We start from the raw sequence: 13,081 nt of genomic DNA on the forward strand, positions 1-13,081 counted from the left end.
TATGATATTGGATTTAAAACAGAAAAGTAACTAATGGAAGAGAGGAGAAATTCTGGAGACAGAACGAAGCTTTTTTTTTTTAAAGTTTATTTATTTATTTTGAGAGACAGAGCAAGCATAGCGAGGAAGGCACAGAGAGAGGGAGAGAGAAAATCCCAAGCAGTCTCCAAGCTCTTGTGGAGCCTGATGTGGCGCATGACCCCACGAACTGGGAGATTATGACCTGAGCCTAAACCAAGTCTGATGCTCAACTGAACGAGCTACCCAGGCACCCCAGAAGAAAACATTTTTTAAAAATTTAATATAAAACCAAGTAAAATACCATGCGGTAGGGAAAAAACCATTGTTTAATATACAATGTTGAATAAATTAAGTAACAATGCCATGAAAAATTCTTTAAATTTCTTTAACCACCAATAACCACATATTAATAGTAGTTGTAGAAAGATAACTTTTCTAGCTATGAAGCAACATAAGTGTATATGATAAAGCAGAGGAGCTCAACTACATAAAAATTTTCAATATCAAGATAATAAAAACCAACAGAATTAAGATTAAAAAGCATCAATCTGGGGGAAAATATACAATAAAGATATAGCTCACAGAACTAGGAATAAATTTAAAACAAACACTTGAGAAAACACCCAGAATCCCTTGTAGTTATAAAAATGTAAGACAAAATATCTCATAATTCTCAAGTAAGCAAAAATACATTAAACTGATCAAATCTGATACCGAAAGGATTATGAAGGAAGTCTTATGCTGCTGGTCACACCACAGATTACTACACCTCTCTCTGTTGGGTTATCAACTGGGGAAGAAATAATTTGTTGTAGAAATGATCATGCTATTTGACTTGTAAATTCCATTCTAGAATATATAACCCAAAAAATGACCTAAAAGAAAAGAAAAGCTGTACCTAATTATCTACATTAGCATCTGAGAGGGTTACAAGAATGACAGAAACAAAACATACATTATGAGCACATGTTTACTGAACATTCGTTACCATGCCAGAAGGCTGTGCCAAGTGCCTTTAAATACATTATCTCATTTCATTCTTCAATGTTATCAAGCAATAATCATTATTTTGTAGATGAGAAACCTGAAATACTCAGACACGGAGTGACTTGCCCAAGGTATACAACTACATATTTAAGTGACAGGGTTAGGGTTTGTACCAAAGCTACAGACTAAATTCATGCTCTTAGCCACAGAATATAGACTCTTAACAGAAAACCTAGGAAAAAAATATCTAAAGATTGGAAAATGACTAAGTAAACCATAGTATAAAACCTAAAACAACTCTATAGTTATAAGGGAGCTAACAGATACAGGGAAAAGTTTTTATGAATTAGTGCCAATCATACAGAAAAAAACAAAAGCAATCCCCAGGATCTTGTTATATTTAAGTCACAGGAAAGGACACAATTCCATTTATTTTTATAGAAATGAACAGATTACAAACCTTCTGCATACAGTCGTTCTGCAAGGAAAACGGCATCTCGGTAAGCATAGTGGTTGAGTGCTTGCCATATAGCAGCCTGAAAGTAGAAAGAAAAGAACATAAATATACAAATATACAGTTTCAAAGTAACACCAGGTGGAGCCGGACATATTATAATCAAATCAATGACCCTATTTTAAGTAATAAAGTAAAACCTCAATGTCCATAGTGCAAACTCCACAGCATGCCAGACAAGGCTCTTCCCAGTACGGCTCCTAACATATCTGAATTTACTCACTCAGTTCTCCAGGGACATTTAGGCCTCTGTGCCTTTTTGTACTTCCTCTTCCCCCACAGAGGAATGTGGGCTCCCTCATGTACCTCCTTTTACAAATTGCTCATCCCTAAAGATTCAACTTAATTAATATCTACTTCATAAAGGTTTCCTGGCTGAATCCTGGCTTTTTTTTTTTTTTTTTTTGTAAACATCTCTCTTCTGGTGAAGCACTCATATTTTGTTACAGTTGCTTGTTTACAAGTTGCCCACCCCATAAACTACACTGCTCTAAAGTTACAAGGGGGGTTTAAACAATATTTCATGATACCTGAAATGTAGGTCATCCTCCACAAAAACTTCCCCACCTATTCTTTTTAATTTTTATCAAACTTAAAAAAAAATGTTTTTATTCTAGCAAGAGAGCTGGGCAGAGGGATACAGGGAAGAAAGAGAATCCCAAGCAGGCACCATGCTCAGTGCAGAACCTGACACAGAGCCCGTGAGATCATGACCCGAGGTGAAATCAAGAATCAGCCACTTAACTGACAGAGCCACCGGGTGCCCCTCTGTCTATTACCTTTAAAGTCACCCTATTCTCACCCACTTGAGGAAGCATATTGGGATACAAATGAGTAAGCTATTATAGGAATAACCTTTAATCTATTTGAATTATAATTTTGTTTTTCTAGAGCTAAGAAACATAGCTATAAAGTATATAACTGATAGAAAGACATTTAAATTCATAATAAACAAAAACACTTAGATCCATGTACTCACTATCCTCAAGATATAAATTACTAGCTCAAGAAATAAATTACCAATATATTTGAAGCCCTCTCCCACAAGTACTCAACAGTCATATAACCTCTTTGAAACCATCATTCTGAATTTTGTTAATCTTCAGGTTTTCTTTATGATTTTTATACATTTGTAGGTATGTATCATCCTTAAGCAATGCAACACTTAATTTTCCCTGGTTTTGAATTTTAAATAAATAAAATCATATTGTAAATATTCTACTATAATTTGCTTTGAAATCCAATATTATATTTAAAAAATTCATTCTCAATCTGTGTAGCTGGAATTCATTCATTTTGATTACAGAATAAATAATCCATTGTATAAATATACCATTTTATCTATTTACAGCATATGAACATTTGGTAATTTCTAGTTTTTTTCCCTCCCAGTTATAATAATGCTACAAAGAACATTCTTATGTTTATCTCTTAGGGTACCTATTTAAGAATCTCTCTAAATTGGGGTATATACTTAAGGATGAAATTATGGGGTTGTTGAATTCATGTTCATACACAGGTTCATCTTTACTAGGTAATGCAAATCATTTTCAAATTGTGGGCTTAATTACACTCCTACCAAAAATGTATGACTACTCATCACTCCACATCCTTATCTACACTATGTACGGTCAAAAAAAATTTTGTTTATTGACTGATTAATTGTAATCTCTACCCCCAATGTGGGGCTCGAACTCATGACCTTGACATTGAGTCACATGCTCTACTGACTGAGCCAGCCAGGTGCCCTCCAATTTTTTATTTTTACCAGTCTGACAGATGTAAAATGCTTATGTAGTACCTTTAATGAACATTTCTCTGAATATTAAAATGAGTTCAATGTGTTCAATGGTAATTTATTTCACATTTATCGATTTCTGGCAAATGCTACTTCATGTGTCATTCATTGTTCTGTTAGATGATTTACCTTTCCTTACTATTTTTCCCAGCATTTTTTGAAGCACTAAACCAGATAGGTTGTTTTTTTTTTTTTAAGTTTTAGTGTGTCATATAACACTAATTTTTAGTCTGTTATGTAAATTATGTATCTGTAAATTATGTGTTTATATAGGTTTTGTTTTGCCTAGCATTTTTAGGAGCACAAAACCACAGGAGTTTCTTTCGATCTTTTTGGGTTTCTTTTTAACTTTTGGTCGATCACAAGATATAAAAGTCACCAATTAATTTTTTTAAAAGTCATAAGCCCTATCTTACAAGTGATCATGATATAAGTGTTTATTTTTAGCATGTATACAGCTCATAATTTGTTGAATAGTTTAATATAGTTACAATAAAACCAGTAAGATGGGATTACCCAATGAAGACCAATAGCTAACATTGTAACAGAAAAGCTAGATTACAATTGATTAATATGCCTTGGATACAGTTAAAGCTCAAATATTTGAATGAAAAAGCAAATGTTTAATAACATTTCTATGAGTATTATTAATCATAATTTTTTATATTAAAAGTTCTAGCCATAGTTGATGACTTACTTAGCCCAAGGCTGTAGTTTTCTATTTCCTCAAGAAAAAAATCAAAAATGAACTTCATTTGGGGTCTCTAGAGCCTCTTGTTTAAGCTTACTTTCTATACAGTCTAATTTTTTTTTTAAGGTTTATTTATTTTGAGAGAGAAAGACAGAGTGTGACCAGGGGAGGGGCCGAGAGAGAGGGAGACACAGAATCCGAAGCAGGCTCCAGGCTCTGAGCTGTTTAGTGCACAGCCGGGTGCGGGGCTCGAACCCATGAGTGAGATCATGACCTGGGCTGAAGTCGGAAGCTCAACCGACTGAGCCACCCAGGCGCCCGTACAGTCTAAATTTTTTAAAGTCTCAGGACTGTCTACTCTGACCATTTCCATACAGACGCAAGGGAAAGGAAAAAGGTGGGAATTTAAATTTAATTTTGAATAATCTATACTATCACAGACCGCATTTTTTCTCTCTAATGTTCCTGTTCTTAATCCAGTCATTTCCTACCACTTCAAGAACTATCTAAAACTGCTATTCAAAGTGTAGTCCTTGGAACAACAACACTAGTATCTTCTGGGAGTTTTCTGGAAGTGTGGAATCTCAGCCCCAATCCTAGACCTACTAAATCAGAATCAGCATTTTAACAAGATCCCCAGGTGATTTATATGCATATTAGAGTTTGAAAAGGACTGATCTAAAAAAGACTTATTCTAATTAAAAACATCCCTGCTCAGCAGATTCCCCAAAGCCAAAGAGGTTGTCTCATCCAATGTTAATTCAAGATGTTATGAATAAAATACGTCCTAATCCTTTAGGCCATGTCCCTTAGCTTTGAAAGAAAGGCTTGAATTACTCAACTTTCAAAGCCTCTTGTTTGTAGGTCTTCCTTCATGTTCCTTCTTGACTCTAATCCATTTCTTATACCTAATAAAACAGCCTATATATTAATAGAAATGAATCACAATACCATCTCCTTTCATAATCCACTCAATTTGGTTGGGCTACAAAGAAATCTCCCTTTGGTCTAAAATGTACCATCTCATTCTCCCTCAAGTATTTTCAGAAGTAGTTGGCATCATCTATAGGATTCCAAGAGTATACATAAAAAATAAGGGAAATCCTAGAATTTTCAGATACTTACAAACTCCGTACTAAAGATAATTTGCTGTCCCAAAGCCTGATTGATCACTCCTACTCATAATTTCCAGAAGACAAAGGGGTTCACGCAATTGTAATTTTGCCACACTTCAGCTCTCTGTCAGCTACCACACATGCTTGTTTCCATATGAATTAATCCCACAATGCCCCTCAATCTCATAGAAAGGAATACTTAAAAACTGAAATATCATATTACACTAAAAAGACTCATTAGCAATTGGAGGGTCCTCTCTATTACTTGGGAAATAAAATAGATGGGAAGAAAAAAAAGAGAAGACCATGAATACCAATAGGATCTGATAAGGAGGACTGTTAGATCACCGTATGATTCTTCCCCAATTAGAGCCACCTAAATAAAAAAGATTCCAAAGACAAGCTGTGCTGAAACAGCCAGAACCCCCAATAAAAATGTTCCATATTGCTGCTAATAATTCTTCCATGTTCCATTAACCAAGGATCTGAGGTTCCTACTCCTTATTACTCCTTGACTTTATTTCTGATAACATTTGCCCGTGATGGAGATCTACAACATCCTCAGCTATTTAGAGTACAAAGGTATACTATGGTTGTATGAGGAAATTTTTTTTACTGATTCCAGCATGACTGAAAACCAATGGTGGGGGGAAGGGAGGAGGTAGTGGTGTCTTTTTTAACTTTTCTGAACTGGAGAGTTCTAGTACTCACTCATTCAATAAATATTTACTAAGTACCTATTATGTGCTAGACACTGTACCTCTATCTACACTAATTAACCAAGAGTTTCTGTTCTCATGTTGTACCTCTCAGAGCTATTCCTGCCTAGATCAGTGGCCACCAACCCTTGACAATGCTGTACCTCAAACCCACTGCATCACAATCCCTGGAAGCCGGGACTGAGTTTAGGTATCTTTACTTTTAAACCTTTCCACTGGTAAGCATTCAGGGCTCAGAATCATTCTTCTACTTTTCTAGATAAGTAGCTCTCCTTCCTTTCACAGCACGCTCTTTTGTAAAAACTTACAAAAGCTATGGACCTCTTTTTCAGAAAAAAGCACATGTACATATCTACGCAGAAAATCTGTGTGCAGTGTTAGGTGTTCACAGATATCCTGGTTCAGTAAGTATCACTGGTCCAACTGATGAGAGACAGTATTAGAGCCTGATACATAATAGGTTTCAATAAATAGTTGCAGAATTGAATTTAGACACTTAAGAGGAAGGAGAAGAGACAAGTTCCTGAGCTAGAAGGGACCTTCCTCTGCACACACGAGATGGGACAGTCCCAGGGCCCTCCAGGGGCACCGCTGCTGCCAGCAAGAGAGGTGTTCCTCACGGTTTCAAATGCAAAACACCTTTACCACGTGAGGTCACGGATGTTGGGTTGAGTGCAGATGAAATAATGAATGTATTGGTAAATCAATCTGGGCACATTATCAATTTAAGCAGTTCAAACGGGCTGGTTTAGTGTCTAACCATCATTTACAAAACTGCACCTAAAGAATGGTATCTAGAATCTTTCCCCTCTTTTCTAGTCCCATTCTGTTAACAATCTTGTTTCCTTTAAATTCTTAGCCTTCTACATGGTTTTCCTGCCTGTAAGCTGTAGGTAATCAATCCATCCTGTCCCAGAGTTACATTCTTCAAACATAAATATCATCACTGCTGAACAGAAGATGATAGCTCTCAAGAGGCCTGCGTTCAAATCCATGCTCCATGACTTATTAGTTGTGTGTCTTGGGCAAGTAACAATATCTCAAGTCTCTTGTTTTAAAACATAAGAGTCCATAATGGTTAATATGTACCTAATGCTATATAAAGTACATAATGTAGTATGTACATACCTAATAATTACTCAATAAATTTTAGCTGTGCTGCCATCATCTTCATCACGTCTTCCTCCCTATTCAGAACTTTCTAATGTGCTTTTTTCTTTGTTTATTTATCTAAGCAATCTCTATACCCAACATGGGGTTCAATCTCACAACCCTACGATCAAGAGCTGCATACTCTACTGAAGAAGCCAGCAGGCGCCCCTGTGCTTTTGTTTTTGTTTTTGTTTTTTTAATCAAACAATTAGGAAGGTGAACCTTAGAACAAAAATACATGGTGCTGGCAAGGAGTGAATATAAGAGCAGGTTTTAAATATGCTACAGACTCTGCTATCTGGCCTACGTCTCCTCTGTACTATGACACAGAAAAGACATACATAAAAGGTAATGTGATAAACTATGAGTGTTTTCCTCAGAGGACTTCAGCATTTGCACTGTGGAATAGCTCAGAAAACATCATTTTTTAAAAAAATATTTTTATTTATTTCTAGGAGAGAGAGAGAGAGACAGCGTGAGCAGGGGGGGTGGGGGTCAGAGAGAGAGGGAGACACAGAATCTGAAATAGGCTCCAGGCTCTGAGCTGGCAGTCAGCACAGAACCCGACGCGGGGCTCGAACCCACGAACTGCGAGATCATGACCTAAGCGAAAGTCGGACGCTTAACCGACTAAGCCACCCAGGCGCCCCCAGAAAACATCATTAAACTATATGTTTAATATAATCTCCAGCTCCAACCCATGGCTGATGAACCCTAACCTTCTGACACTTAGTAATCAAGATCACCAAGTCACTTCTCTGACCTTCAGTTTTAATCATCTGTAAAACAAGCACAAAACACTACCCTTGAGATAAATCTAGCACAGTACTTGGCTGAATTCTCAACCTCCATAAGAACTTCTCTATCCCTCTGGTGTCCCTACCAGACCACCTATGACCTAGGGCTCTGGAACCAGGCATACATATAGGTATCTGTCAAAATGATACTCATTTAAATTAGGCAACTGCAATATGATGATGAAAGGAAGAAACTCAATGAACAGAGGGAGAGAGAGACTTTCAAGCAGGCTCCATGCCCACCATGCACGGAGCTGATATGTGGTGCTTGATCCCACCACCACGAGATCACGACCTGAACTGACATCGAGTCCGACACTCAACCAACTGAGCCACCTAGGTGCACCCCTCCCCCCCAGATTACTTTTAATAGTGTCTTATTTGTCTTCCCTGAATTCTTTTCTACCCTATGATTCATTTTCTCTCTGCGAGTTTTTCACAAATCAGATCTGATCATATTATTCTTCTGCCTAAGATCTTTCTCTCGCTTCTCATTGTCCTCATAAAAATCCAAACCACCAAACCAGAGGGTTTGGTATAGTCTGTGCTTACCTCTCCAATTCCTCTTGTATCATGTTCTCTTATGCTCTCTGTGTTAGGACAATGGCCTTCTTTTAGCTCCTCAAACCTACCACATTACCTTCCTGCCACATGCCCTTTAAACATACACACAGTTCACTTTACCTGGCACATTCCTATTTTCCTCCAAACTATGCAAATTTGAGTCATTCTTTGGACTTCGTTCTCAGGGAACACTTTTTTTGGGATCTCTGATGACGTCAGGCATTCTTATTATATACTGTAACAGCACTAAGTACATTTCCTTTGTAATACCTCTCACTGCTGTAATTTTACATTTATTTAGGAGACTAAGTAAGTAATGTCTTCCTCACTATAATATAAACTGCAGAAAGGTAGGGACTACATCTGGTTTTGCTCATTATTAGATTCGCAGCATCTATTATGTACTTTTTAAGCAAGTGCTTAACTAATGGATGTTGAATGAATAAACAACTGATCTTTGATTTCTGCCAGTCCTACCACTGTTAGCATCTTATGTTAGCCTTAGCTTTAAGTTTCTCTGTATTCGTGTACAGTTGACCCTCGAACTGCATGGGTTTGAACTTTATGGGTCCACTTACATGTGGATTGTTTTCAATAAATACAATACACTACTGTAAATGTATCTTCTCTTCTTTGTGATTTTCTTAGCCACATTTTCTTTTCGCTAGCTTACTTATAAGAACAATAATACATATACAAAATATGCATTAATCAACTGTTTATGTTATTGGCAAGTAGACAACAATAGGCTAATAGTGGTTAAGTTTTTGAGGAGTCAAAAGCTGTACTCAGATTTTCAACTGCATAGGGGTCAGTGTCCCTAACTCCTGCCTTGTTCAAGGGTCAACTACAGGTCCAATAGTTAAGAATCTTTGGAAATCTCTATTGAAAGAAACTCTGTGGCACACAGAATTATTATCCTGTGATACAAACAATTACCACCTAATTACTCTTTTACAAAATATGGGGATTTCCTAAGAACCTACTTGTTAGCCTATTATTGTCTACTTGCCAATAACATAAACAGTTGATTAACGCATATTTTGTATATGTATTATTGTTCTTATAAGTAAGCTAGAGAAAAGAAAATGTTGCTAAGAAAATCACAATTTTGTTGTAAATGAAAGAACATGGTGAGTAGAAACAATATACTCAGGATTTAATTTTGGAGGCATGTATTCAAATTTGTGTGTCAGCACTTCCACGAGCGTGACTTTGGGGGAATTCTTTAACTCTTCTCAGCCTCAATTTCCTCATTTGGAAAACAGAGCTCTATTTCTTGGACTTGTGTGAATTAAATGACATGATATACAGTAGTCCTAGTATACTGACTAGCACACAGTAGACACTAAAAACCTTCTCCTTTCCTGTCTTCCAATATAAACAAATTCAATAAATACAGTTTCCAGTATTATAACATCTCCCAGCATATCTGCCACAATTGCTTATTTTGTTAACATGTAAGCCACAAAAGACCCAAATGATCCACCAGCTAACTTAGTAGTACTGATCACCAGGAAAATTTGACACATACATACTATGGCCATAAAGTCCTAGAACTTTGCATTTTTTTCTGTCTTTTTAAAATTAAAGAAAGGAAAAGGAGAAAAAGTATCATAATCAAAGGTTCTACCCATTTCTGATATAAAATCAAGCTTTGCTCAGGAGAACGTCATTCTTTTATCACCAAATTAAAAAAAATTTTTTTAATGTTTTATTCATTTTTGAGAGAGAGGGAGACAGACAGACAGTGTGAGCAGGGGAGGGACAGAGAGTGAGGGAGTCGCAGAATCTGAAGACAGGCTCCAGGCCCTGAGCTAGCTGTCAGCACAGCGCCCAACACGGGATTCAAACTCACAAACCAGTGAGATCATGACCTGAACCAAAGTCGGATGCTTAACTGACTGAGCCACCCAAGCACCCCTATTACCAATTCTTATGAGGGTCAGAAAGTGATAGTAAAGCCCAACTCAAACTCTTCTATACCCCAGACATATAATTTGCCACTTGGACAAACCCACATATAGCTTCTATCACCACTCTGCTCAAGCACCTCTAAGTTCCTCAGTGATAGTGCTCTTTGGGAGGAACAGGGAGGAAAACAGGCTATTTTCTAAGACACTACAGATTGGTAGCTTATGAAGAGCAGGCCCCCTGGCTAGGCATCTACTTTGGCAGAACTGCTGGTGTGGATCTGCCCCTTAAAGAATTTCAGTGCATCATCTCAGGACTTCTACAAATTAAAGCCAGATGGGTGAATGCTGCTAACAGTTAGGGAGACAAATAGAGCAACACCACACCCATCCTCAAAAAGAAAAAAAAAAAAGTTTAAAAGAGAATTCCTACTCATTAAATTAATGGGTCAGTCCTAGGTTGCATTCATTTAAAAGATGAATCAAAATTCATCTTTTGCCCAAAATGGCAAACTTCCTTCCTTGTTTGTTCTTAAACATGTAATATTATTGAAAATATAAACAAACCTCTGTAAATGTACAACTAATTCAGACCTAAATGTGACCATATAAATTATTTTTATTCTTGTTTTTGTCAAAAAAGAAGATAGCTGCCTTTTTTTTGAACCATAAAAGAAATGGATAATAAGAACTTCAGACAATAAAGGAGGTATAAGGAAAAAAATATCACTATGCAATTTTCCTGTTACACATTACAATCTAATTTTTAGAACTTTCATTTGGTTTAGGTCTACATCAGTGGTTTTCCATCTGGGCGATTTTGCCCCCTAAGAGATGCCTAGNATTGCAAATTCTTCTGTTCAAAAATGTATAATGGCTATATACTACCAATACCATAAACCCCTCGACCTGGACATGAAGTCCCCTATAATCTGATTCTACCTGGCTAGCAAAACTTTCCTCTCCCTGATCTCAATTCCCATCCCAACCAAAGCTATAATATTTTATAGTTCTAAATACCATTCTCAACTTTGTGCTTTTNTATTTTACTAGCCTGTATGTCTCCCTAACTCTTGTCTGTCCCTCCTTCCCAAAAGCACCAGATTAATCTTCCCAAAGCAGTGCTTTCATTGCAAATTCTTCTGTTCAAAAATGTATAATGGCTATATACTACCAATACCATAAACCCCTCGACCTGGACATGAAGTCCCCTATAATCTGATTCTACCTGGCTAGCAAAACCTTCCTCTCCCTGATCTCAATTCCCATCCCAACCAAAGCTATAATATTTTATAGTTCTAAATACCATTCTCAACTTTGTGCTTTTGCTTGTGTTATACCATGCTAAAACCATTTTTCTCCTCTTTTTTCTTTTTTTCTCCTCTACTCATTTCTTCTCCCACACAAACATTTCAAACACTTCCCATCTTCTAAAGCTTGAAGTTCTACTCCATCAAGAAACCCCATTTTTCCAGTCTACAAGGATCTATTTCCTGAGTTTCTTTATTATCTGTGCAATTAAATACATACTGACTTGTAACATTATCCAATTGTTCCTGTTAAACATTCTTATCTTTCCAACAAGACTAGACCCCTCAAAAGATCAGAGGTTTTATCTACACATTTCTACTGGTTGGCTTCACAAATATCTCCAACTCATTTTGTTCAAAACAGATTGTCAGGGTGCCTGGGTGGCTCGGTTCATTAAGTGTCACACTCTCGATTTTGGCTCAGTTTATGATCTCACAGTTCATGAGATCAAACCCCGAGTCACGTTCCTCACGGACAGCATGGAACCTGCTTGAGATTCTCTCTCCATCTCCCTCTGCCCCTCCCCCGTGCATGCATGCACTCTCTCTCAAACAAATGATTAAAAAAAAAAAGATTAATTATCCTTTTTCAGATTTGTCCCCCTTGCAAAGAATTCTTCATTTATTAAATGGCACCACCAAAATGAAATCCAGGCAGCTATTCTTGATCCCCACCCTCTCCCATTCAGTCTCCATGTCTCACTGGTTCAAAACATCTTTTGAATTTATCAATCCCTTTCCTACTCCACTACTACCACTTTAGTCTAGGTTACTTTCATCCTAAGCCTATTTTTTAAGTTTTTATTTATTTCTGAGAGAGAGGGAGAGCACGAGTGGGAGAGAACACACACGAGAGAACCCCAAGCAGGCTTGGTACTGTCAGCGCAGAATCCCATGTAGGGCTCGATCACACAAACAATTAGATCATGAGCTGAGCTGAAANCTGCCCCTTAAAGAATTTCAGTGCATCATCTCAGGACTTCTACAAATTAAAGCCAGATGGGTGAATGCTGCTAACAGTTAGGGAGACAAATAGAGCAACACCACACCCATCCTCAAAAAGAAAAAAAAAAAAGTTTAAAAGAGAATTCCTACTCATTAAATTAATGGGTCAGTCCTAGGTTGCATTCATTTAAAAGATGAATCAAAATTCATCTTTTGCCCAAAATGGCAAACTTCCTTCCTTGTTTGTTCTTAAACATGTAATATTATTGAAAATATAAACAAACCTCTGTAAATGTACAACTAATTCAGACCTAAATGTGACCATATAAATTATTTTTATTCTTGTTTTTGTCAAAAAAGAAGATAGCTGCCTTTTTTTTGAACCATAAAAGAAATGGATAATAAGAACTTCAGACAATAAAGGAGGTATAAGGAAAAAAATATCACTATGCAATTTTCCTGTTACACATTACAATCTAATTTTTAGAACTTTCATTTGGTTTAGGTCTACATCAGTGGTTTTCCATCTGGGCGATTTTGCCCCCTAAGAGATGC

The 13,081-nt window shown here is 36.9% G+C and overlaps 1 protein-coding gene across 6 annotated transcripts in view; it reads right to left on the reverse strand.

Annotated features, from left to right (window-relative positions):
* Positions 1-13,081, reverse strand: part of CDC27 (cell division cycle 27) — a 71,542-nt gene that overhangs the window by 53,085 nt on the left and 5,376 nt on the right. For all 6 annotated transcript variants that reach the window (XM_077780344.1, XM_077780340.1, XM_077780339.1 and 3 more), the window contains exon 2: positions 1,469-1,544. In XM_077780344.1, the coding sequence (XP_077636470.1) occupies positions 1,469-1,536 (68 nt within the window). In that variant the 5' untranslated portion in view covers positions 1,537-1,544. The remainder of the gene's footprint in view (positions 1-1,468; positions 1,545-13,081) is intronic.

This window comes from Crocuta crocuta, unplaced genomic scaffold (genome assembly GCF_008692635.1).
Source record: "Crocuta crocuta isolate KB4526 unplaced genomic scaffold, BGI_CrCroc_1.0 scaffold288, whole genome shotgun sequence".
NCBI classification, from domain to species: Eukaryota; Metazoa; Chordata; class Mammalia; order Carnivora; family Hyaenidae; genus Crocuta; species Crocuta crocuta.